This window comes from Palaemon carinicauda, chromosome 10, assembly GCF_036898095.1.
Source record: "Palaemon carinicauda isolate YSFRI2023 chromosome 10, ASM3689809v2, whole genome shotgun sequence".
In the NCBI taxonomy this organism is placed as follows: domain Eukaryota; kingdom Metazoa; phylum Arthropoda; class Malacostraca; order Decapoda; family Palaemonidae; genus Palaemon; species Palaemon carinicauda.
This window is the reverse complement of record NC_090734.1, coordinates 160,251,080-160,276,507: the sequence shown is the minus strand read 5'-3', so window position 1 is coordinate 160,276,507 and position 25,428 is coordinate 160,251,080. Positions and strand designations below refer to the sequence as shown.

At 43.9% G+C, this 25,428-nt stretch overlaps 1 protein-coding gene across 2 annotated transcripts in view; it reads left to right on the top strand.

The window, feature by feature from the left end:
* The window catches only part of LOC137648923 (glucose-6-phosphate exchanger SLC37A2-like), a 115,864-nt gene that overhangs the window by 68,385 nt on the left and 22,051 nt on the right, over positions 1-25,428 (top strand). Inside the window, exons 6-11 of one of the 2 annotated variants that reach the window (XM_068382114.1) lie at positions 431-633; positions 840-938; positions 1,494-1,547; positions 15,876-15,971; positions 21,078-21,168; positions 21,703-21,851. In XM_068382114.1, coding sequence (XP_068238215.1) covers positions 431-633; positions 840-938; positions 1,494-1,547; positions 15,876-15,971; positions 21,078-21,168; positions 21,703-21,851 — 692 coding nt within the window. The remainder of the gene's footprint in view (positions 1-430; positions 634-839; positions 939-1,493; positions 1,548-15,875; positions 15,972-21,077; positions 21,169-21,702; positions 21,852-25,428) is intronic. The other variant, XM_068382115.1, reaches the window with a different exon arrangement.

Here is a 25,428-nt window from a genome sequence, read left to right as displayed (position 1 = left end):
AGCCCAGGGGCTCCAACAGAGAAAATAGCCTAGTGAGGAAAGGGAAAAAATAATAAAATATTCTAAGAACAGTAACAAAATTAAAATAAATATATCTGATATACAGTAAACTATAAAAACTTTAACAAAACAAGAGGAAGAGAAGTAAGATAGAATACTGTAGTGTGCTCGAGTGTATCCTCAAGCAAGAGAACTCTAACCCAAGGCAGTGGAAGACCATGGTACAAAGGCTATGCCACTACCCAAGACTAGAGAACGATGGTTTAATTTTGAAGTTTCCCTCTTTAAAAGCTGCTTACCATAGCTAAAGACTATTAATTTTGCTGTATATATTGTCATGTATTGATGTATGAAGTTCAGTAAATATTAACATACAGCTAATCGAATTTGATACGTATTCAATTACGTTTTTTTTTTTTCTTTCTTATAGGCTTGGTATTTGGGATCTGGAACTCGCACACATCATTGGGCAACATCCTGGGGTCCGTGATTGCCTCGGCCTTCGTTTCTTCAGCTTGGTCGATGTCTTTTATCATCCCTGGTCTCATTATTGGTGTGCTGGGAGTAATTGTGTTCTTTGTTTTGGTCCCGGAGCCAGCCCTAGTTGGATTGCCTAATCCGAATAATTCTGATGTAAGCATTGACATTTTTTTATTGATATTATTGCAAACGTTTTATACAAAGATTAGATTCGGAATTCCTTGTGTGATCTCTGTTACTGATCATGATTTTAGAAGTTAGTACACACTGACTCTAGAAGTTAGAATGGTAAGCATTGGGGATTACATAATCCTTACTGAATTTTATTTGCGTTAGCATTTACTCCACCTTTTACGTAGGATTCTCCCGCCGGAGTGTCCCCTCCGCCACGCCGCAGAAATATACCAGTCTATGCCGAGGGACCAGACGAAGAGAGAGCATCACTTTTAGATAATGAGGTGTGTGGTAGTTTTTTCAAGCTTAGCATGATCACTTTTATATATTTATTTTTGCTTTGGAGGACTTTTAACCCATATCAAACTATTTAGTTTTGAAAATTTCATTCATGTACAGTATTGCCAGTGCATTTTCCCTAATTTGAATGTCTGCATATTTTTGTTGCTTTCAACTTTTCTTTGTGAAAAGTGTGGCGCTTAGAAATTGGTGTTTCTCCTTTAATGATTGTTTCAGCCTTTTAAGTCTCTTGAATCTTGGTTGTCTGATTTGTACAAGTACAATTTAAACCTATACTTTTAGTCTTAGCAAAGTAGTCAAGGTTTTAGACTTTACACTAGCTTGTATTTCATTTTAGTTTCACGAGCAAATACTTTTACATAATTGCACAGGATTATTTAAACAGCTTTTATTCATTGATTCCTTTAACTTACTTTTCTGACACTGATAGTTTGTATGGTATATTTTGAGAATTATATATTTTGGTGAATATATGTACCAGTATCATACAGAGTTATTTTTATAATTTGTTGATGAATTTTTTATTTTGGAATTAACAGATGCAAGAACAGTTGATAAATTCAAGAAATCCTGGAAATTCATATAGACTCCAAGTTTGTTTAAAAGCTTATTTGTTTTGTTGGTAGAATTTCTGTTGGGTGTTTGCAATGGTTAGGTGTTTCTTGCCCTTCTCATCCTTTTGCTTCTCCACTCTGTGAATACTGTTTTAACATGAAGCCATTGTAGGTTGATCTCCAGATGCTTATTGGTTTTGCATGTGCTTTTTCATAATGCTTTAACCTCTTTATTTGTTTGATGTCGGCTACCCCCCATAATTGGGGGAAGTGCCTTGATATACGTATGATGTATGTTTAACCTCTTGAGACCCATCTAAAAGTTTTACTTAAACAAATTTGGTAACCTGCAAATTTTCTCCTTCTATAGGAGTCAAAGTAATCCCTACTATAGAACCTGTAAAAGAGAAAATTTTAGTAATACTAAACCTCTTAATTCTGCCAAACAGTATTTATTAAGCTGACCATCTCGATAAACATTTTGTTCCAACGAATACAAACATTATATGGTAGCCAGCTATCCCACCCATGCTAGGTAGGAGCGGCTGAGTCAGCAGAACTTGCATCACTTTACTCCTGGTCATCGTTCCAGTCGAATGTCTGTCTACAACCTCTGTCCATGATATGGTTTACGCTTTGGGCTTTTTTTTTTATGAGAATCTGCCCTATCCTTGGTCACCCTATGTGGCATTTTTCATGAACCAATTGGAGGTAGACCCTTATCCTTTGTCTCCTGAGTGTTGTGGTAAGTAATACTCTTTTTCTTCTACAGTACTTGTGATTTTCGTATGGATGGGCTGCCCTCTCAATGGGATAAATATAATAGCAGTTGGAAGGAGGTGGCAAATAGGGATCGTTCCCTTTCTGCTTTTACCTCTGCTGAGAGAAAGAAGCAGAAGCCTTTTATCTTGAATCCAGATCTTTCCTCCCCTTTCAGACCCCTCTTTATCGGAGTTTCCCGAGACCCCTGGTATCTAAGGATGACGACCATATTTTTCAGCAGGATGATTTTGTAGATGTGTTATCATCCATCACATTTAAGTGATCCTGAAATTTTTCATAGTGATACAAATCCTTTCACTTCAGCTCTTATCCAGCCAGAGCAAGAGACTTTATGACTTGCATTAGTCTCGTAAAGTCATGTAAACCTTAACAGGTCCCTATCTCCCCCCATGAGTGTGCTTACCAAGGGAGATCATCTCTTTATTTCAGGTATTATAGATCGGGGAGTTTTCTTCTTCACAATGTAGGAGTTCCCTCCGGTGAGAATATTGAAAGTATCACCTGAGAGTACCCCACTTTTGACCCCTCGCTGATAGGCGACTGATCAACCTATTTCCCAAGATACAGAAGCAGCTTTATTTAGAGAGATCCTACTACTCTCCCATTTGTGCTCATAAAGAGTCCAGCCTCCTGGTAAATCATAAAGGTCCTGAAGGTAAGTCTTCTCAGATAGAAGCAACTAAACCAGCTTCTGCCCAAGGAAGACCAGGTTTGGTCATATTGTCCAAGAGTGATTGCAAATTTAGCCCTGCACCCGCAGACCAACAAACGAGGTATACTGTACACTAGCTTCCTCAAGCAGTTACAGACAAGCATTCTTTAATGGCGACTCGGACAAAGAATCTGCAAACACGTGTTTGTGTACCATCTGAATGTGCTGCCTTTATTTATAAACTGAACGCGCTTCCATAACAACAAACAAGCTGGCAGAACATGAGGCCATTATTACGCGAGCAACAGCAACTCGTATAGACGTATCTGGAATTAGTTTTCCATCGTACCAGACTAACTTATACTTTACAGATCTTTCTAGGGATGATAATGACAAATTATGTACAACAATGTTTGTTACCTAGGTCAGTTAAGTTAGCTTTGAAAGAGTATAAAATTGGTACAGAATTACACAGAGGAAAAGGGCAGCTGGTCCTTTATGCCTTTCCTCGTTTCACACCAGACTTTCAAGACTAACCTCCCCGTAAGAAACAAAGGTTGGACTCTCCACCACATTATTCCACGCTTGGATATTGATGCTCTTGGTAGGATATGCTAGACAGGTATTATTCCTCTCCACAGATTTAAAGTACAGAGGAGACGAAGCCTTCTCTCCCGTCTTCCCGTTATGAATGCGAGTCTCAGACTCGCGTTAACCAGAGCTCTTTCCGTTCAGCTTTCATTGCCTCGTCTCATGTTTCACGAATGAAGAGAATGAGGAATTAGAGGACTTTCCCAAAACAGGAACCGAGCATTCAAAGGGCGAGACAGGGTGCCAGAGCACCCGATCTGGTATTTATTATGATTGAAGACTCCTCTGAACAGGCCTGGGACGGTAGATATCTCGGGAGTTCCCTCGCCAGCATCGGGCCCAGAGGAAGTTTCTCCTTTTTATAAATAATGAGCCTTATTAGGCACATTGACGGCCATGATGATCCTCCGAGCACCCAAGTATCGGGTAGGAACTGTACAATTGACAGGCTTTCCCCAGAACCACAGAAAACATACCATTAATTTGATGTACCCCTTTTCAAAACAGGCTAGAGACATGCTTGGTGTTATTGAATAAGCAAGTGATTAATACAGAAAATTCTTTAAGGTTGAGTTGGTCATCAAAATTACCTTCAACTTACAAAGTTACATGCTAATACTGGAGCAAAGTTCCCTTCCGATCGACCTGAATGTTGCAAATTTAACCCCGGAAACATCAAGTAACAAACTTACTCATCTTCCCTCTTTGTTCTCGGGTCTTGACCTGCCGAACGTGTAAGGAACTGTTTCACACTTTGCAGTTTCAGAGAGTCAAAATGATGCAAAGACGAAGAGGCAGTATGAAAACTTACTACTTCCAGGGGTGAAGACCTTAGAATTTGTTCTGCACTAGACAGCCTCCATTTGGGGTAACTGCATCTAAGAGAAGGGATGCAGTTCTCGCTAAATGTACTAAACAGGTAACTCAAAGGAATGCCCTATTTTTAAGGGGTAACATCGACATAACCAAGCTTCTGGAGACTAAATCAATATGAATATCTGGTGAATATAGCAGTAAAATGTTTTATAATTAAAATTCCATTTTTTTCATGAAACTGCATGATGTTCATAATACTTCTCTCTTGAGACCTGTCCTCCTTAAATAAAAGAAAAATCTGTTCTCTGGCACTTTTCCAATTCTTCTGTTACTTCTATGGGAGAAAAATTTTGTAGGATGGTCAATAGACACCAAGCACAGTAATTTAGGTAACCAGAAAGAACTATATCCTGCTGACCATAGATCTGAAAAATGCCTAATTCCAAATCCCTATCCACTCGAAGTCAAGGAAGCACTTGAGACTCCTTTTCAGAGAGAAAGTGTATCAATTAATGGTGCTATGTTTCAGCTTGTCCACGGCACCACAGGTATTCACTCATCTGTTCACTCTGGTCTCCTCACGGGCACATGCCATGGGGATAAGTCTCTAGAGAGACCTAGACCACTGGCTTCATATGGCAAAGTCAAGATCACAACTCATCCGTCACAGGAACCTCCTGCTCGATTATTGCAAGGTGCTAGGGGTTTGTTTAAACTATGAAGGTCCAGTCTCATTCCTCAACGACGCCTACGGTACTTAGGCATAGATACATGACCAGTGTGTACATTCTGGTTTATCTTTGAACTACTCTCACGGGAATTACGAACAAATCCAGAAGAGGAAATCTTTCATTATCATTAATAACATGGCTCACAAGACTCCAAATCTGGAGGGGGTACACAACGATAATACGCAGTCGACATACAACAGGTCTCTCAAGAGAAGTACTGTATTGTGAAAATCATGCAGTTTCATGAAAGAAAATGGTCTTTTAATCATAAAATTTTTTATTTCTATTTTCACCTGATATTCATATTGCTTTAGTCTCCAGGAGCCTGGTTATGCTGATGTTACCCCTTAAAAATAAACAAATGGCCTATTTTCTATCTTTCCTATATATTAATGCCTGTAGTAAACAATGACACTAACGGGGTCTATCGACAATATTGTATTACACATGTCATATCATCATCTTCAGTCTTTCAGTAGACTTCGAACAAGATTGACATGAGCTCCATATATAGTCAGTATTTTTTTATGGTTTAAGGTTATCCTATTTCAGGAAGGGATGTTCTGTAGAGAAGTAGGAAGAAATCATTAATTTTTCTCCCATACACACTTATGCTGAGAATAACTTATTTGCTGTGCAGCTACCACTGACCCCATAGAGAAAGTGTCCAATGGTCTGTGGGTGCAGTCATTTTGAGTAATGTGTAGTGAAGGTGGTTTGTCTTTAACAAATACCTACACATTTTGGTGAAAATTACACAGGTTTTTTTGTGATGAAGTATAGTGCAACAATCTTTCAAATTATAAGTTGATTATTAACGACGCTTAATTCTCCTAAGTTCATGAATAATGGTGGGTAACTTTTCCAATGATCCCAACTCCATTATGGAAAATTTATTCTTTATTTTAAATATCCCTGTAATCAATAACTATAACTAGAAAAGTGGAAGGGTCATGGTTGTTCTTAAGTAGACGTGTGCCTTCACTCCTACCATTTCTGCATGACTACTTTAACAACTAAAATGTCATCTCATGTGAACACAAAGATGAAGTGGTTTGTGGTTTTGGTTTTCCTTTGCACAAATGACCATATTTCTTGCTACTTAGTGTGGTTTGGTGTTTAGAGAGTTTATGATTGAGAGCTGCTGCTTTTGAAACATATCTATCATCATCATTCATCTTTGTCATGTTTTTTTTTTTTTTTGTCTTTGCTATGTGAGGCTGAGTGTGATATAGATTTTCTCATATCTTTTCTGTCTTGTATATTTTTTTAAATTAAAATGTATCCTTGCATCTCATTATAAAATTCAAATGATAGTTAAACCAGACATTACTTGAGTTTTTTTATATAAGGTCTCTGCATACTACAAAGTTTTAGAAGTTTGTGTAATTAAATACTGTACTGTACCAGTATTTTTACCTTTTAACAGTGTATGATGAATTTGGGTAACGTTAAAACTGGTACTTAAATTCATAACACAAAGTTCAATATATTAGTTTGTATTCCCGTAAATTTATATCTTAGCAGGTAATAGAACAGTCGATAGCAAGAGGAAATAATTTAACTGCAATGTACTGTATGGTTTAAATATAATAAAGCAAAGGAACCACAACGTACATTTCAAATGTCGTAATACAAAGGAATATTGTGCCTTAATGTGAAAGAAATATCAAAGCAAAATAATCACACCAGTTCAGGAGCTTTGCTGTGATTATTTAGATAGTTACTGTATTAAGACATTTAATAATCAAGGAATTGTGCAGTTTATTAAACAGGAGAGTCCAGGTTTTCTTCAAGTGCTATTTCACATTCAAAATTAAAGTTTGTTCCGTAACCGAAATACAAACCACGCTATTTACAAAGGGTTTACTTTTAGCGCAGCTGAAATGACGAGCCAACAGTTTTTAACGAGGGTTAATTACCCCCGCGCTAGTTAGCGGGGGGTGGGGAAGGGTAGCTTGCTACCCCTCCCCCCTCCACACACCAGTGACTTGCTTCACTTCACTTTTGGCTCAGCGGTGATCAGACGTGTCTGCTCATCGCCTTCGTGACAGCCTTTAATTTTCTGCTTTTTCTTTTCAGCGTGTGTGTTGGTTGGAAGTTGACCTTCAGTTATTTTCTTTACTATGCGTACATGCCCTGGAGTTGCCGGCCGTCCTTGTGGGACTTTCATGTCGGACGTTAATACGGATCCTCACACCCTCTGCCCTCAATGTCGGGGCCGACGGTGTGACCAGGAGAACATGTGCCGTGAGTGCAGGGAGTGGTCTGCCTCCCAGTGGGAGAGGTTTGGCCGTCGGCGTAAGAAGAAGTCCAAGAGAGACCGTTCTCCTCCGGGGTTAGCCTTGAAGGAGGAAGGTTCTCGGGACTCTTCTTCCGCCGCCCAAACCTCCTCCGAAGCTCCCCCTCGTCCGCCTCCTAAGGAGAGTCGTCCGAGCGGGAGCGCAGGCCCTTGTTCTGTTTCCCTACCTTCGGTGGGGGGAGAGGGCGTCGCCTCCCATAGCGAGGCGGTTCCCCCTCCTCCTCCGGGGGAGGTTATTGATAATGCATTATCCAGTGATGATCTTTTACAGATTTGTTCGTCCCTGGGGCTTAAGGGCTTGCCCTCCAGGGTCGCTCTTATTGACCTTGTCTCGTTGGGGGCCGCTGTTAAGCAGTCGCCAGTGGTAGCAGAGGTAGACCCTCTGTCTATTGTCGACATCGTGGTGACAGAGGCCTCCGACGTGGCTGGGCCTTCCGCCGCAGGTGCTGTTGCTGGTGATGGTGCTAAAGGCTCTCCTCCTCCTTCCGTACATCCTTCGAAGGGGGAAGTGAGTCCTTCGGTCTCGACTGCTGCTCAGCTTCCTTCTGAGGGAAGTGTTTTGACGGAGACCCCCCTTCGGAGGACCGATGGTTCCGACGATCTCCCCCGAGGCCGCCTCCGTTCCTGCTGAACTCCCTGCTCACCATCTGCCTGGTCCTGTGGCTACGCAACATCGTGCTGCGCGTGTGTCAGAAACACATGTTCGCCAACGCGCCAGCGATCTTCCCGTTCCTGCTCGTGAACGCGCCGCGCCACCTGTCCTCTCACAGGACACGCGTCGACCTTCTGCTCGCCAGCGATCACCTACGCGCCAGCGATTACATCCTCGCCAGCGTTCACCTCCTTGCCAGCGCGCATAGGCGATCTTAGTATCGCCTATTCAACAGCGACAACTAGCGCGCCGACGTTCGCCAACGCTCCTGAAGGAACATGGTTCGCCCTCTTCTAGCTCGCCATCGCGCGATCGCCCGCCTGCACATGCTGATAAGGCAACTTAACAGACTTACGGATTCAGTCATCGCCCCCCGTGAAGGCAAAGACACGATTCTGGATGAAGTGTTTGACGTTCGGAAGGCCCCTAAGACCAGTGCGGCTCTGCCCTGGTCTCGGGGGCTGAAGAGTGCCAGGGCTAGGGCCAACGCTCAGCTCGCACTTCTTGCCTCCTCCAGTCGTTCCACTGCCGGGAACAAGCTCATCCCTCCTCCTCGCCTTCAGCAGAGGAGGTATTTCGAGATCCTGGGTGAGCACAACCTCGCTCTTCCTCTCCATCACTCTGTGGAGGAGCTGGCGTAGGGAGTTCCCCTTGAGAAACTCTCTGCCCGCCAGGTGTCGTTCTCGGCGGCAGAGATCCTTAACCACGAGAAGGTCTCTAAGTGTGCCATGCAGGCCACTTCGTGGCTGGACTTCTGGCTAGGATCTCTGGGCATCCTATTGCGATCGGAGGACTTGTCCAAGGAGACCAATAGGAAGGCCCTAGAGACCTTCTTGCTCTCGGGCACCCACTCCATCGAGTTTTTGGCGCACCAGGTTACCACCCTGTAGGCCAACTCGGTGTTGAAGCGTCGCGATGCTGTGTCCAAGAGATTCCATCCGAAGGTCCCCGCCGTAGATGTGTGTAGGCTCCGACATGCTTCCCTTCTGGGGGAGAGCCAGTTTGAGCCTCAAGACTTGGAGCGAACGGCTGAGAGGTGGAGGAAATCCAGCACGGACTCCCTCCTCCACAGGGCCCTTACAACTCGGCCCTATAAGCCTCCAGCCCCGCCACAACAGCAGCAACAGCCTCGTAAGGCTCCCAAACAGGCACTGGCAGCTAAGAAATTGGTGTCTAAGCCCCAGCCCTTTCCAGCCAAGGTCAAGAGGGGCGGTAAGTCTTCCAGGGGAGGCAAGACTCCTAGGGGTGGCGGCCACGGCAGCAAGCCCTAGGGGTGGCAGTCCCCCTGCGTGTCCACCTGTGGGGGGATGCCTTCAGCGTTGCGTCCGCAGGTGGCAGCAACACGGGGCCGATGCTTGGACGGTCTCAGTGATCGGCCAAGGTTATCGCGTCCCGTTCACGTCATCTCAACCTCCCCTGACAGCGAATCCAGTGTCGTTGAGCTCCTATGCCATGGGGTCGGCAAAGGGGCTGGCCCTTCAGGCCGAAGTCGAGACCATGTTCGAGAAGGGTGCTCTCCAGGAGGTCGTGGACGGCTCCCCAGGCTTCTTCAGTCGACTCTTTCTTGTAAAGAAGGCTACTGGAGGCTGGAGACCCGTCATCGATCTCTCAGCTCTGAACAGGTTTGTCAAACAAACCCGGTTCAGCATGGAGACAGTAGACACGGTCAGACTTGCGGTGAGACCACAAGACTTCATGTGTACACTGGATCTAAAGGACGCGTACTTCCAGATCCCAATCCATCCGTCTTCCAGGAAGTACCTGAGATTCTGCCTAGACAACAAGATCTACCAGTTCAAGGTGCTGTGTTTCGGTCTCTCCACAGCTCCTCAGGTGTTCACCAGAGTGTTCACCCTGATTTCGACTTGGGCGCACAGGAACGGCATTCGTCTCCTTCGTTACCTGGACGATTGGCTGATCCTAGCAGACTCGGAGTCGACCCTTCTTCGGCACCGAGACAGGCTTCTGGATCTTTGCCAGGATCTGGGGATCGTGGTAGACCTCGAGAAGTCCTCTCTGCAGCCGTCCCAACGACTGGTTTATCTAGGCATGCTAATAGACACCAATCTCTACAAAGCCTTTCCATCAGACGACCGGATAGCAAGGCTGAGGAGGGTGGCGGAACCTTTCCTCAGGCGAAAAGAACTCCCCGCCCAATCGTGGTTGCGTCTCTTAGGCCACCTATCCTCCCTGGCCCGTCTGGTTCCAAACAGCCGCCTCAGGATGAGATCCCTTCAATGGCGGCTCAAGTCCCGGTGGAATCAAGGATCCGATTCCCCGGACATTCTGATCCCAATGGGGTCTCTGGAACAGACGGACTTGCGGTGGTGGCTGGCCGACGAGAACCTGCGGAAGGGAGTGAGTCTTCTCGTCCTCCCCCCGGAATTGACTCTGTTTTCGGACGCGTCAAAAGAAGGGTGGGGGCGCACGTTCTGAACCAGAGGGCCTCAGGCCTTTGGTCAGAATCAGAAAAGTTCCTACACATCAACCTGCTAGAATTGAAGGCCGTCTTTCTGGCTCTTCAGCAGTTCCAACGGTTCCTGGCGGGTCACTCCGTGGTGGTGATGAGCGACAACACCACAGTAGTGGCATATATCAACAAGCAGGGAGGCACTTTTTCGCAACAGCTATCCCATCTTGCAGTAGAGACTCTGAGGTGGACCGAAACCCACTCGATAACACTATCAGCTCGCTTCATTCCTGGCAAGAGGAATGTGCTCGCCGACAGTCTGAGCAGGGCTTCGCAGATAGTGAGTACCGAGTGGTCTTTGGATCCTCAGATAGCCAACAAAGTCCTGACTTTGTGGGGTTCCCCGACTGTGGACTTGTTCGCGACAGCCTTGAACTTCAAGCTGCCCCTGTACTGCTCACCAGTTCCGGACCCCAAGGCACTCTGGCAAGATGCTTTCCAGCAACGGTGGGACAACATCGACGTGTACGCCTTCCCACCATTCTGTCTGATGAGAAGGGTGCTCAACAGGACCAGACTATCGGTCGGTCAACTGTTCCATGACTCTAGTAGCTCCGCTATGGCATCACGCGGAATGGTTTCCGGACCTTCTGCAACTCCTGACAGAACTCCCAAGGGAGCTTCCTCCAAGACACGAGCTTCTCAGACAACCCCACTCCGGTGTCCCTCACAGGGCCGTAGCCTCGCTTCGGCTTCACGCCTGGAGACTATCCAGCGTCTCCTCACGGAGAGAGGCTTTTCACAACAGGTTGCGGAGAGAATGTCTCGGCACCTGCGAAGGTCCTCTGAGGGAGTCTACCAAGCAAAGTGGAGAGTCTTTTGTGGTTGGTGTCGTGGAAGGGGTATCTCTCCACTCGATGCCACTATTCCAGCAATAGCGGACTTCCTCGTGTATCTGCGAGAAGAAATGCGCCTTTCTGTCTTGGCAGTGAAAGGCTATCGCTCAGCCTTAAGCTTGGCCTTCAGATTGAAGGGCTTGGATATTTCTTCATCGCTAGAACTCTCTTTACTCATACGTAGCTATGAGCTTACCTGCCCCCAGTCGGAAGTGAGACCCCCTCCTTGGAACGTGGTTCGAGTCCTCAGGCCTCTCAAGAGACCTTGTGGAGGATTAATTTAAATTTAATTTATTTTTGTTTGCCAAATCGAGAGAGAGAGAGAGAGAGAGAGAGAGAGAGAGAGAGAGAGAGAGAGAGAGAGAGAGAGAGAGAGAGAGAGAGAGTGTGAGTGTGTTTATTTAAGTTTTGTCAGAGAGAGAGAGAGAGAGAGAGAGAGAGAGAGAGAGAGAGAGAAATTGTTTACAGTATTGGCTTTAGTTTGTCTCAGAGAGAGAGAGAGAGAGAGAGAGAGAGAGTTGTTTTAGTATTGTTAAATCGAGACATTTTATTTGCTATAGCTTTGTCATTAGAGAGAGAGAGAGAGAGAGAGAGAGAGAGAGAGAGAGAGAGAGAGAGAGAAAGAAAGTGTTTATTTGCATAGTTTTGTGAGAGAGAGAGAGAGAGAGAGAGAGAGAGAGAGAGAGAGAGAGAGAGAGAGAGAGAGAAAAAGAAAGAAAGAAAGAAAAAGAATTTAATTTGCTTTAGTTTGCTAGATCGCGCGTGCGCAAGAGAGTAGGCTATGTGTGGTTGTGTGTGCGTGTGTTTGTGTGTCCGCGGTGCGCGCTGAAGAAAAAGGGGTAATTAGCGAATGATTGTTTGAAGTTGGAAAGATTGTTGGTATAATTGAGGTTGTTTGTTTACCTTTTTAGCTAGGATAGGGTGGTGATGAATGTCTTGGGCGAAAGCATTGGATATCAAACGATAGAAGGAGTCGGCTGTGTATTTTTTTTGCTCTTCGAAAGCCGGCTGTGAAGCTTTTTTTTATATTCTGAGCCGTAGTTCCTCCTTTGGATTCCTTTATACTCCTTGGAGTTTTAGTTTGGCCTGGAAGGTGGTGTTTGCCAGCCGTGTGTATATTGTATATGATTAGCTTGATGATGACGACCCGGACCGGACAATGAATATAGGAATAGACTGCTGAAATACAGAATTTTTGAACGTTGATGACCCGGCTATAAAATACGGATTTCTCTCACGACAATTGATAACGACGACCACCGCATAAGATTGCATAGTCGAATTGGCCGTACGATAGTGTTGGCCAGTGCCAGTAGGCTACAACTTGCTTAAGGACTGTTGCGTGTGAACCAAGAGGTTCTCTTGGTTTGGCATTAATTTTTTGTGTTGCAGAATATGATTGGTGTTTAGTATTAAGTAATTTATTTAGTCTTAAGTGTGCTTTTGGTACTGTGCGTGGACTGACGGTGTTGGGTACATTAAAAGGATATTGTTTTTTCGATTGTTGGCGAGTTTTCGGTACCATCACGCACCGATATATACAGCGAATTTTGTGTGTTTTTTTTGTCTATTGAATTTATGATAAATTGTGATTGTTCCTGGGTTATGGCATATGGTGGATGGTTTGGTGATAAGTGATTTGTTCTAGTGTTAAGTCAGTTTAATGATATGTGTTCTGTTTTTGGTTGCGTTAACATAGTTTAAGGCTATGTTTTGTTTTCATTTTCCTTCTGTCCAAGAGTCTAGTTTAAAGTAAAGTAAGGGGAAAGTTTGTGTTGTGGGATATTTTGGAAGTAAGAGTGATCAAGGGTGTGGGGGTTGTGTTTTGTATACATCCCGCTACAACCTCCCTTCGAGCCATTACGCCAGGCCTCCGATTGCCACCTGTCTTGGAAGACGGCTTTCCTACTCGTCTTGGCCTCGGCCAAGCGAGTTAGTGAACTTCATGGTCTCTCGTACGACATCGCCCATTCAAGGGGATGGGGGGAGGTAACGTTCAGGTTCGTCCCTGAGTTTGTGGCCAAGACTCAGAATCCTGGAGTGCCGCATCCTCGCTTCGACTCTTTCAGGATCGCGAGTCTCCGTTCTGTAACAAACGACCCAGACCAGCTGCTACTATGCCCAGTGAGGTGTCTGAGGTACTACTTGAAGAGAACGGCTGCAGTCCGTCCTCATGTGCGAGCTTTGTTTGTGAGCACAGGCAGGACAAAGTGGAGGGTCACCAGGAACACCATCTCAGCTTGGATTCGAAGGGTTATCCACCATGCCCTGAATCCTGACCCTCCTCCGTCACGTCGCCCTCAGGCCCACGATGTCAGGGGTATTGCTACATCCCTGGCCTTCAAGAGAAACTTCTCTCTGACGCAGGTACTTCAAGCTGGGGTCTGGAAGCGTCAAACGACCTTCACAGCCCACTACCTGCAAGACGTGACCCACAGGAGCCTCGATACGTTTTCTATCGGCCCTGTGGTGGCTGCACAACAGCTGGTCTAACCTCAGGCTCCTTTTTGGACAAGTAGCAGTAGGTTGAGGACGTTGTTACCCGGTCTTAGTCTGCGTGAATGAAAGAGTATGTCTGACCCTTACTTCTTTCTTCATTCTCCCCTCTCTTGGGGAAGCAGCATCCTGGTCCTCGCATAGCTGACCTCGACCTCTGCAGGTAACCCATGCTTCTTTGTGCTCCTAGTATTAAGCTTAATACTGTTACGTCTCCCATACCCTGACGAGGTGGTATTGGGAACGTCCTATCCTAGAATTCCTATCTGAAGGTCTCAAGGTCAACTTCATAGGACGAGTCACACTCTCCTCCTCACACTGCTTATGTAGGCCACTCGTTCCTAGCAATGCTAGGAACCTGTGAGGTACAGGGGCTCCCTCTCTCTAGTGCTGCTCACTGAGGGATCGAGCCCCCGGGCAAACCGAAGTCAGTAAGGCTGGGGACTTTCCATTCTTCCTAAGGGGTAAGTCACCCTTTGTAAATAGCGTGGTTTGTATTCCGGTTACGGAACAAATGACAAATTCGAAGATAATTTGTATTTTTCCTAACCATACAAACTTTAGCTATTTACACGTATGTGCCCGCCATCCCTGACCCCCAAGTCAAGTCCTACCTCTAAGTGAAGTGAAGCAAGTCACCGGTGTGTGGAGGGGGGAGGGGTAGCAAGCTACCCTTCCCCACCCCTCGCTAACTAGCGCGGGGGTAATTAACCCTCGTTAAAAACTATTGGCTCGTCATTTCAGCTGCGCTAAAAGTAAACCCTTTGTAAATAGCTAAGGTTTGTATGGTTAGGAAAAATACAAATTATCTTCGAATTTGTCATGTTTTGATGAAGGATTGTGTTGGGAATGATGTTTTTATATGTTTTAATCAAGTGTGTGATATTTCTTGACTCATTGAACGAGCCAGAAGGATCTATTCTTAAATGAAGAACTGAAGTTGGACTGGTAGCCAGGAAAAGTTAATTGAATAAAAAGTAAAAGGCAGATAGGAGTACTTATTATACATGCAGATCTTGCAAGTAATGTATTGCTACACATCTTTTAAAGAAGCTGGAAATGATGACATAATCCCTATTAACCTATTCAAGTTACGATAGAATACTGAAATATAAAAATCTTAGTACAGTACAATTTTGTTCACGGATCATTTGCACCTCGTCCAAGGCAAACGATAGAATCATACTAGATTAGTACTTTTTCATGTACAGTACAGTAAATGTAGCTGTCTTGACATTTATATCTTTTATGAATTTTTTAAGATATGTTTTTCGAAAAAAAAAAATCTAAAAATCTTTCATAATAGATATGAAGCAAATTGTGTTTATACTTATTTGAACCTACTGCAATTACTGCGATTGGGAATATATTTTTTGTATAAAAAGTACATTCCTTTTACCAAATTAGTTGTGATCATAGGTAATTTAGCACTATTTAGTGCTCTTAACTGAAGAGTTTTATATTTTTTCAGTTTCATTCTGCATTTGCATTCTATGGTCATTGCATTCAATAGTTTAGTCTTCCTTATCCTCATACTCTGGTAAAAAAAATATTGGATTAACGACACAGTGTACTGTACAATTATATTATTATTATTATTATTATTACTGCTACTACTACTACTACTACTACTACTACTACTACTTGCTAAGCTACAACCCTAGTTGGAAAAGCAGGATGCTATAAGCCCAGTGGCTCCAACAGGGAAGATAGCCCTGTGAGGAAAGGAAACAAGGAAATTAGAGAAGTAATTAACAATTAAAATAAAATATTTTAAGAACAGTAACAATATTAGAATAATTATTTCCTATATAAACTATAAAAACTTTAACAAAACAAGAAGAGAAACAAGACAGAAAAGCGTGCCCTAGTGTACCCTCAAACAAGAGAAATCTAACCCAAGACAGTGCCACTAGGGCAGCTTGGGGCAAATTTTAATAATTTTAACTTAAAACTACTTCGAGTAGGATATGCTGTATTCTTTTCGTACCTTTACTCTCATGCAGAATAAATTAATGTATGTTTTCATATTTTGCAGGACCCTCCCGTTGCCTGCTATGATGGCAGTGATAAAACACCAGCCAATATTGAGGAAGAAAAAGCTATCAACTACTTTGGCGCTCTAAAGATTCCTGTAAGTTACTTGTCAAGAAACATATTTTTATCATCATTATAGGGTTTAATGTTTGGAAGTTGAAATCTTTATATACTTAATCTAAATAATCCACTATTATATGACATGTGTTTATTCCACATTGAAAATGGGAGCAAACTGCTTTGTTCTTGCATGTTTGCAAACCGTTCTTTCTTTTAAATAGTGTTATATCTTGAGCAACGATGAAACGGGCAATGAAATGGTTAACGACGGGTGGGACGAGGTGAAGTCCCACATGCCTGCCTGTTACAGTATAGCCTCTTTTGTCATCAGCCACCACACTCCTCTCAACTTTTGAATCTGTTCTTTAGTTAGTTTGAAATAAGTCTTAGTTTATTATTTTAACATGATTTTGAAAGCTCTCACTTTCATGTAGAATCCCACTGGAAGTTAATCATCTGATGAAGTGAATTTTGTTACTAGGATACAAACCAAAATCACATACATTGTTAACTTTTTGAAGGGGTAACTAAGCAGTTACCCGCTGTTTTGAGTGTCGTTCTTGACCTTCCGAATTTTCAAATAAGAATGATCAAATTCCTACAATTTTTACTTTTATATCAAAATGGAAGAGAGAAAATATCAGACATTTTTTTATTGTCGCTAATCACGTACAATAGTTTTTATCATGTATTTTATATTATTAAATCTCCCTTATATAATAAAGATAATTGTCTGCCATTTTTATTTTATTACTGCAGTATTACTTGATTGATTAGCCAATATGTGTTCATTATTTGATGTGAAGAAATTGGGATTTATATTGCATTTTCCTCTCATATAAAATATTTTTTCGAATTCTAACAATCTAAAATATTTTTTCGTATTTGAACATTCTTTATTGCCTTTAGATGATGTTTATATTCATTGATATATTCATTGATGGTCCAGCACTTTGCTGCAGTAGAGGGGCTTGAGTGTCCCAATGATGGGCTGGGCAATGGCGGTGGGGTAGTTTATCCACCCTGGCAGGCTCAACCATACCGCTAAGGCCAGTACTGAGAGACCAGACCAAGACTGGACCCCTATAGGCCTTCTCCTTTATTTTAAGATAGGCAAAGGCTAGGAGAAGGAAAACTCCAAAATCAAACCAAACAAGACCCCAACGGCGGAGCTTCCCAGCGCCGGCGGAAGAGGGCAATGCCTGTCGGGCAGGCAACAAGGCGGGCCTTGACATAACAAGAACCCGGGAGCCCGATGCAACCAACATCGGAGAAGCCGCCTGTCTCATATGTCTTGAGCCGCGGTGAAAATGATGTGGGCCAAGTGTGTGTGCGTGGCCGTTGCAAAGCCACGACCACCCAAAACAATATACCCAGCTACTGGCATTCTGTCGTTTCCTCCACCCTTCTTCATCTCTTTCTCACCATCATCATCATCATCATTCATCATCATCATCATCACCACCAGCAAGTCCTGAGACAACAGCACCGTGGGTGAAGGGGGCAGGCCTGGATAGCTGGAAGCCCTTAGCCCACGACTGCACTCAGGCGGCGAGTCTAAGATTCAGTCGCTCTCTGGTGACGGTGCCGTGACACCAGAGTTCGGCAGCTGGACTCGTGACTGGGCTGGCCTATTGAGGACACCGCAGCCCACTCCACATGGGGAGGCCCCTAGAAAAGGTGGGGTAAACATCGGACACGGCAAACCCGTCTGGTCAGCTCCCCGCGGCTGGCGGACATCCCACTAATGCGGTCGAAATAACAAGAAAAGAATATTAACCTTAGGTGCGTGGAACATCCGCACCCTCCAAGACGTGACGAACACCAACCGCCCGGAACGACGTACAGCCCTCGTCTGCAAGGAGCTAGCCCACTTCAATGTTGATGTGGCGGCTCTTAGCGAGACCAGACTACCCGAAGAGGGCAACATCAGGGAAGCTGGAACAGGCTACACCATCTTCTGGAAAGGCAAGGCCCTAGAGGAGCCTCGCATCCACGGTGTCGGCTTCGCCATCCGTTCCCAGCTAGTGCAGCAACACAACCTAGCTCCCAAGGCCATCAGTGAGCGCCTGATGACTGTCCGCATCCCCATCACGCGGTACAGACATCTCACCCTGATCTCTGTCTACGCCCCGACTATGACCTCAACCGATGATAACAAAGCTGCCTTCTACACCCAGCTCGACCGCACCATCCAGGCAGTGCCCGCCAATGACAAGCTCGTTGTGCTTGGCGACTTTAATGCCCGAGTAGGCAACGACCATCGCCTGTGGGAGGGAATTATCGGCCGCCATGGCATTGGAAATTGCAACGCCAATGGCCAACTCCTACTGGGTCTGTGTGCAGAACACCAACTTGTGGTAACCAACACCATCTTCCAGTTACCAAAGCGACAAAAGACCACATGGAGACATCCACGGTCTAAACACTGGCACACCCTGGACTACGTCCTGACCAGAGCCAGAGATCGAGGAGAAGACCGCATCACCCGATCCATGCCCGGAGCGGACGACTGCTGGACGGACCACAGACTCCTCATCTCCCGACTCTCCGTGACGACCCTACGACCACCCAGAAGGGCACCTGACAGCGTACCACACCAACGCTTTGATTGTAGTAAGCTCCGCAACCCACAGGTGGCACAGAACTACAAGGAGGCCTGCGAACAATACCTCGCAGACCCTGTGGGTCAGGCCACTGTTGAGCACCACTGGACCACCCTCAGAAACGCCATGGCCTGTGCCGCGGAGGAAACACTAGGCTACACCACCAAGAAACGGCAGGATTGGTTTGATGAGAATGATGCTACCATCTCTCTTCTCATTGAAACCAAACGACAAGCACGCCTGACTTTGGAAAACCAACCAACAGTAGCTAACAAATGTGCTCACAAGGTAGCTGAAGCTGGTTGCCAGAGAGGTATCCGTGAAGCCCAGAACACCTGGTGGCAAAGAAAAGCTGCAGAAATACAGAGTTTCGCTGACCAATGTGACCTGCGCAGCTTCTATGCAGCAACAAAGGAAATATTCGGTCCCACACGGTCATCAGTGGGCAGCCTGAAAGACGCGGATGGGGCCACGACCATCACCGACAGCGAGGGCATCCTGGCCAGGTGGAGGTCTCACTTTGAGAACCTCCTCAATGACCAAGCAGACACCCCAGACGATCTCCTGCGAATGACCCCGCAGCATCCCGTCCGTCACTGGATGGCACTACCACCCTCCATCCATGACTTCAACAAGGCCCTGCAGCGCATGAACCCCGGCAAAGCCCCAGGGCCAGACAACATCCCGTTGGAGCTCCTCACTCATGGTGGCCCCGGCTTGAGGAACCGTTTGATGCTCCTTATACTGAAAATATGGGAGACCAAGACCCCCCCCCCAGTGACTTCCGCGATGCAAACATCACTACCATCTTCAAGAAGGGAGACAGGGAGAACTGTAACAACTACCGGGGAATATCACTACTAAGTATCGCGAGTAAGATTTTCGCTCGGATTCTCCTTGACCGCCTCCTTATCCTCGCAGAAGACGTCCTGCCAGAGTCCCAGTGCGGCTTTCGACCTTCTCGCGGGACCATAGACATGATCTTCTGTGCGCGACAACTACAAGAGAAGAGCCTCGAACAACAACAGCCCATAATGTTCATCTTCTGGGATTTGAAAAAGGCCTTCGACAAAGTACCTCGACCTGCCATGTGGGCTGTCCTCAAAAGATATGGCTGCCCACCCGATTTTGTCAAGCTGGTGCGTGCCCTCCATGACGGAATGGTTGGGAGAGTCTGCCACCAGAACTCTCTTTCAGACCCATTCCCCATCAACGGCAGCCTGAAGCAGGGCTGTGTTCTGGCCCCGACGTGTTTCTCACTATACACCGCAGCAATGCTCAACGAGATTCCCCCAGACACACCCTCAGTCGACCTACGTTTCCGCATGGATGGAGGCACTTTCAACCTCGCTAGACTCCGCGCCAGAACCAAGACCACCTTGTGTGCAGTGCGAGAACTGCAGTATGCTGACGACAATGCCACCCCAGGTCAGACGGCAGAGGACCTGCAGTCGTTAGCTGATGCATACAACTCTGCCTACGAACGTTTTGGGATGCAAGTCAACTCAGACAAAACCAAGACCCTCGTCCAACATCCACCAGGACTGATGCTCCCCAACTTCAATACCACAGTGAATGACCAACCGTTAGAACAGGTGGACCAGTTCTCCTACCTAGGGAGCATCCTAACATCAGCTCCCACAAGCAAAAAGGACGTTGAGAACAGGATCAGGGCAGCCCACTCCGCCTTTGGCCGACTCAACTGCCGCGTATTTAACAACCACGCACTGACAATGACCACCAAAATAATGGTGTTCAGGGCAGTAGTCCTCTCCACGCTCCTGTATGCATGTGAAACATGGACGCTATATAAAAACGATCTTAAAAACCTAGAACGCTTCCAACAAATGAAACTGAGGCAGATCTTGAAAATCCCCTGGGAGAGCCACACCACCAACATTGAAGTCTTAGAACGTGCCTCGCTGACCAGCGTGGAGGCCACCATCATCCACCACCGCCTCCGCTGGATAGGACACGTGCATAGGATGGATCCATCTAGGCTCCCAAAGAAAATATTCTACGGAGAACTGACCCAGGGCACCAGACCACGAGGAGCCCCGAAAATGCGCTATAAAGATCAACTAAAGCGCACCCTGGCTCTAACTGACATCGATCCTTCCTCATGGGAAGAAACAGCCAGGGACAGGAAAACCTGGAGGAGTACAGTACACCATGGCACCGTGGACTTCGAGGAGAGGAGGAGACAAAATGAGGAGGCTAGGAGGAGAAGAAGGAGAGAGCGATTAGAACAGCCCCGCCCACCACCTACCCTCCCTTGTGAACACTGTCCGCGACTCTTCCACCACAGACTAGGACTTAAACAGCCACATCAGGCATAAGCACCCACCCCACAGATAGGAGGCTGATGGCTAACGACAGAACCCAATACTCGGACACGAGTGGGCGCCGACGACGACTATATTCATTGATGTTGTTTTTTTCATTAAACCGACTTATGCAAAGCCAAGAAATCTTATAATTTTTTTTGTCTACAACTTCTATATAGTATAACAGTTGTTTTCCATCCTTCATTTCAGGGAGTTGTGGAGTTTTCTCTCTGTTTATTCTTCGCTAAACTTGTCTCGTACACGTTTATTTATTGGCTGCCAAATTACATAAAGAAAAGCAGTAAGTTCTTGATTAAGTTACTCCTTATTTAGTTTTACGGTATTGCGAATGGGAGGTGATTACCTTGTGTTTAGATTATTCATTCATACTATTTAAAAGTATTTTATGTGAATCTGCCCTTAATATTTGGACTCTGAAAACAAATCATATGTGATGAAATGTCATAAAAAAAAATGAGATTATTAATTTCAACCCTCTGAAGATTCGATGATGCACTTTGGCGTTGTCCGTTCAAGTAACTGTAATTTTGTGTTTATTTTTATCTATATTCCTCTGTTTTTTACACTAAAAAAATCAACATAATTAGGTTGACATATCTTCATTGTTCACCGTTTAAAAAGTTTGCCTCTAGTTAAGTCGTGAGTCTGACAGCAATTTTGTCATGGCCTGAATTACCAGATGGTTAACAAAGTTCTACAAGACAAAGATTAAAGTTTCATAAATTAGTTAAAAACATCTTTTTTTATTATAGTTTTCAACAAATTTTTTTTAAAGAAGATATTTTAATTAGAATTTTTGTCTTGTTTTATTCAGCAACATATTCTCCAGAGGAAAGTGGCAACTTGTCTACCTTGTTTGATGTCGGGGGAATCATTGGAGCCATAGCTGCCGGTTTACTTCGGGACTACACTGGAATGCCGGCATGTACATGCGCAGTTATGCTCATCACAGCAGTGCCAATGGTTTGTTAAATAGCCTGAGTTTTTCTGTATTTTGAAAATGTAGGAAGAAGGATGGGCTTACGAGAAACAGGTTCATTTTAGGGTTTCGTGACTGTTAACCCTTTTACCCCCACCACTCTTTGGAACTTTCCAACCCTTAACCCCCAGGTGTTTTTTTTTTTTTTTTAAGCACATTTTGCAGTATATTTTTTTTTTAAATAGCGCTAACAGCCTTAATTTCCGTCATAGAGAGGTCAGGTTGGTCTCATTCTTTTGGAAAATGCCTGAAGTTTCTCATAAAGTTATCAAAAATATGTAAAAAAAAAAAAAGTTTATTGCAAGGACGTACCGATACGTCCATGGGGGTAAGGGGATGTGTTTTGTGAAACGTACCAGTACAGTACGTCCATTGCGGGTAAAAGGGTTAAAATACTGTTTGCACAATACCTTGTCCATTTCTTAATTGGTTTCATGTCTCTTTTATGTTGTTTATAAATATTTTTTATTACTTTATTCAGTAATTACAATTATATTATAGAATTGGTATTGGAATATATGGAATTCTAATACATGTATAGATCTTTTATCAAAGTTAATTCAAAATTTTAATTTTATTAAAGCAAAGAAGGTATTTTTTTATGCACTGATGTTCATATTGCTTCCCTACTGGAAGCTTGGTTTTATTAACATATACCCCTAAACTAAAATATTTTCCATTTTCTTTCCTTTCAATAGATACTTGTCTCTATTATTATTGTTATTATTATTATTATTATTATTATTATTAGCTAAGCTACAATCCTAGTTGGAAAAGGAGGATGGTACAACCCCTATAAGGGTTCCAACAGGAAAAAAGTAGCCCAGTGAGGAAAAGAAATAAAAATATATATGAAAAATAGTGAATAAGGAACCAAATATCTTCAGATCAATAGCGACATTAAAATAGATCTGCCATATATAAGTTAAGACAGGCTCATGTTACCCTGTTCATTAAAAGTATTCACTGCAAGTTTGATCTTCGGAAGGTCCACCCATTCAACTGCCAGATTAGGAAGATCATTCCATAATCTGGTCACACCTGGAATAAAACTTCTAGTATACTGTGTAGCAATGAGATAATCTAATGTTTATTACCAACCACTGAGACATGTCTAACCACACTTTCAACTACATACGTAATAGAGATATGCACTTGTTTATAATTCTGATGTCAATTTTATTATCTATAAACTTGATACAAGTTATGATTCCTTAGTGTATAATACGTTTCGCCATTAATATCTTGTAAAAAAAAAAAAGAGGGATTTCTTAAATTCTCTTAATGCACCACCTTGTCACCCCTAACTGCAACTTTTGCCCCCAGGGGGCCAGTTCCACCCACTTTGGGAACAACTGCTTTAGGGCTTACTTCAAGTGGAGGAATATTAGTATCCAGACTATCAACTCGGTCCCTTGTCTTGCAATCTAGTTGTCTATAAGAGTGGTGAGGATTGTGGGAAGGCATGGGTTTAGCAGCAGAAGGGTCTAAAGCAAATACAGAATTTGAGGATCTCAAACTTTTAATGAGCTGTGCACCATCAGAACCCTTACCGAGTGGAACACTATTACCTCTAGACATGACTTAAGTAAGGTTAGGGTTAAAAATAGGGCATTTAAGATAAGAATTATAGCTTTTTAAGTGAAGGTTCACTGGCCTTCTTAGATTTTGCAAAAGAATCTTAAGTTTAGTGCTGTTAAAGCTCACAAATATTAAAACTTGTATTTGATTTCGTGCTTGTGTGGCATTGCCATCTTACCTACTATAATTAATCAACTAGAGTAGTCGTCTCAGGATTTCCCCCAGAACTAAAAGCAAGTATCCTTTGTGCTTGGAACTTTAACTTTAGTGATTACTGGAACAATTTTCCATGAGGGGAACAGTGGGGCCTTCACATTCCTCACAGCGGTTATTAAAATCATAACACGGTCCCTGACATGACACCCAAAATAAAATGTGGATCATGATTACCTTTGAACAATCTATGCAGTAGTGGCTAACAAATCTAGAGGAAGAAATCTTTAAACATGTGTTGGACCAATACAACACAATGACTGAAAAGACAATGAACCCATGGCTTGAAAAGCCTCGGTGGCTGTCATTAACTGCTATATTGCCTCAGTATTTTTCTAGAGGTATCAGTCTACTGAAAGGAGAAAACTAGATGAATTTTAGTTTTAAGGGTAGGTGTCGATAAAACTTGTACTGTACTTCCAGAGAGAAGCAACATGAACAATGTCAAACTCGATCTACTGTCACCACTACATAGTTTCTTCCCTGTTCATTACGTCTGTCATTTGATCACACATTTGTTGTGCCCACTTTTCTAATGAAATCACTGGGATGTATCCTATTATATGGTATAACCACCATTCCTGACTTAAGATATAATGTCCAAAACTGACTTAGAATCGTTGGTCTGTGCGGATGCACTACAGTATTTAGTTATTAACTGAAAAGCGGAGTGAATGCAACTAACTTTTATTTTGACGGAGCGTGAGTTTGCATACAACCCATTTCAGTCGAGAACAGCATAAAAATTCAAACAATGATGCAAGGACATACAGTCATAAACAGGGTATTAGTGCGAGGGGAGAGCGTTAACGACAATATAAAAAAAAACAGAAATACCGTTACAGTGTTTGATACATGTGTGGTACAAGTTGTAGAGTTTTTACATTACAGTATCGTATAGAAGGTATACTGTAGTACTTATATTTGGCAATGTTTCAGACTAAATAATTGTTCAGGAGAGACCACATTACTACAGGTAGGATGACCCACAGGACAACTTGTACTCAATAAGGATATTCACCAGGACAAATTTGTTAAGAAATATGGTGTTTGTCTGCCATTATGTATTTTGCCCCTTTTTATTTTGGCTGTCTGCTAAAGAAGGTGATGAATGCAAGAGTTGATTAGAGAAGTACAAGAGGAAGGCCAGGGTTTGGGTGGATGGATGGAGTGAAGGAAGCTCAGGGTAATAGGAGGATAGATGTAAGAGAGCATGCCAGAAATAGGAATGAATGGCGAGCGATTGTGATGCAGTTCCGGTATGGCCTGCTGCTTCCTCCAGTGCCTTGGATGACCACAGAGGTAGCAGCAGTAGGGGATTCAGCATTATGAAGCTTCATCTGTGGTGGATAATGTGGGAGGTTGGGCTGTGGCACCCTAGCAGTACCAGCTGAACTTGGTTGAGTCCCTTGTCTGGCTGGGAGGAACGTAGAGAGGAGACGTCCCCTTTTTTGTTTCAATTGTTTGATGTCGGCTACCCTCCAAAATTTGGGCGATTGCCTTGGTATATGTATGTATGTATGTTATTTTGAAAATTCTTACCTGAAATTCTTGAGCTATTCCTTCAAAGAAGTGTAAAACGCTTGACTGTAACAAAAAATAAACGCATCACTTCCTACCCTTACACAGTAGTTGCATGGGGATAATGCTTGACTCTCTTTAGTTGCCTCCTAAGTAAACAATTAATTTAAGTCGAGTGTTTCTACCATGGTTCCTCCATGTTTATAATTGAAATTTTGCTCTATACTTTATTCCTTTTATCAAAAA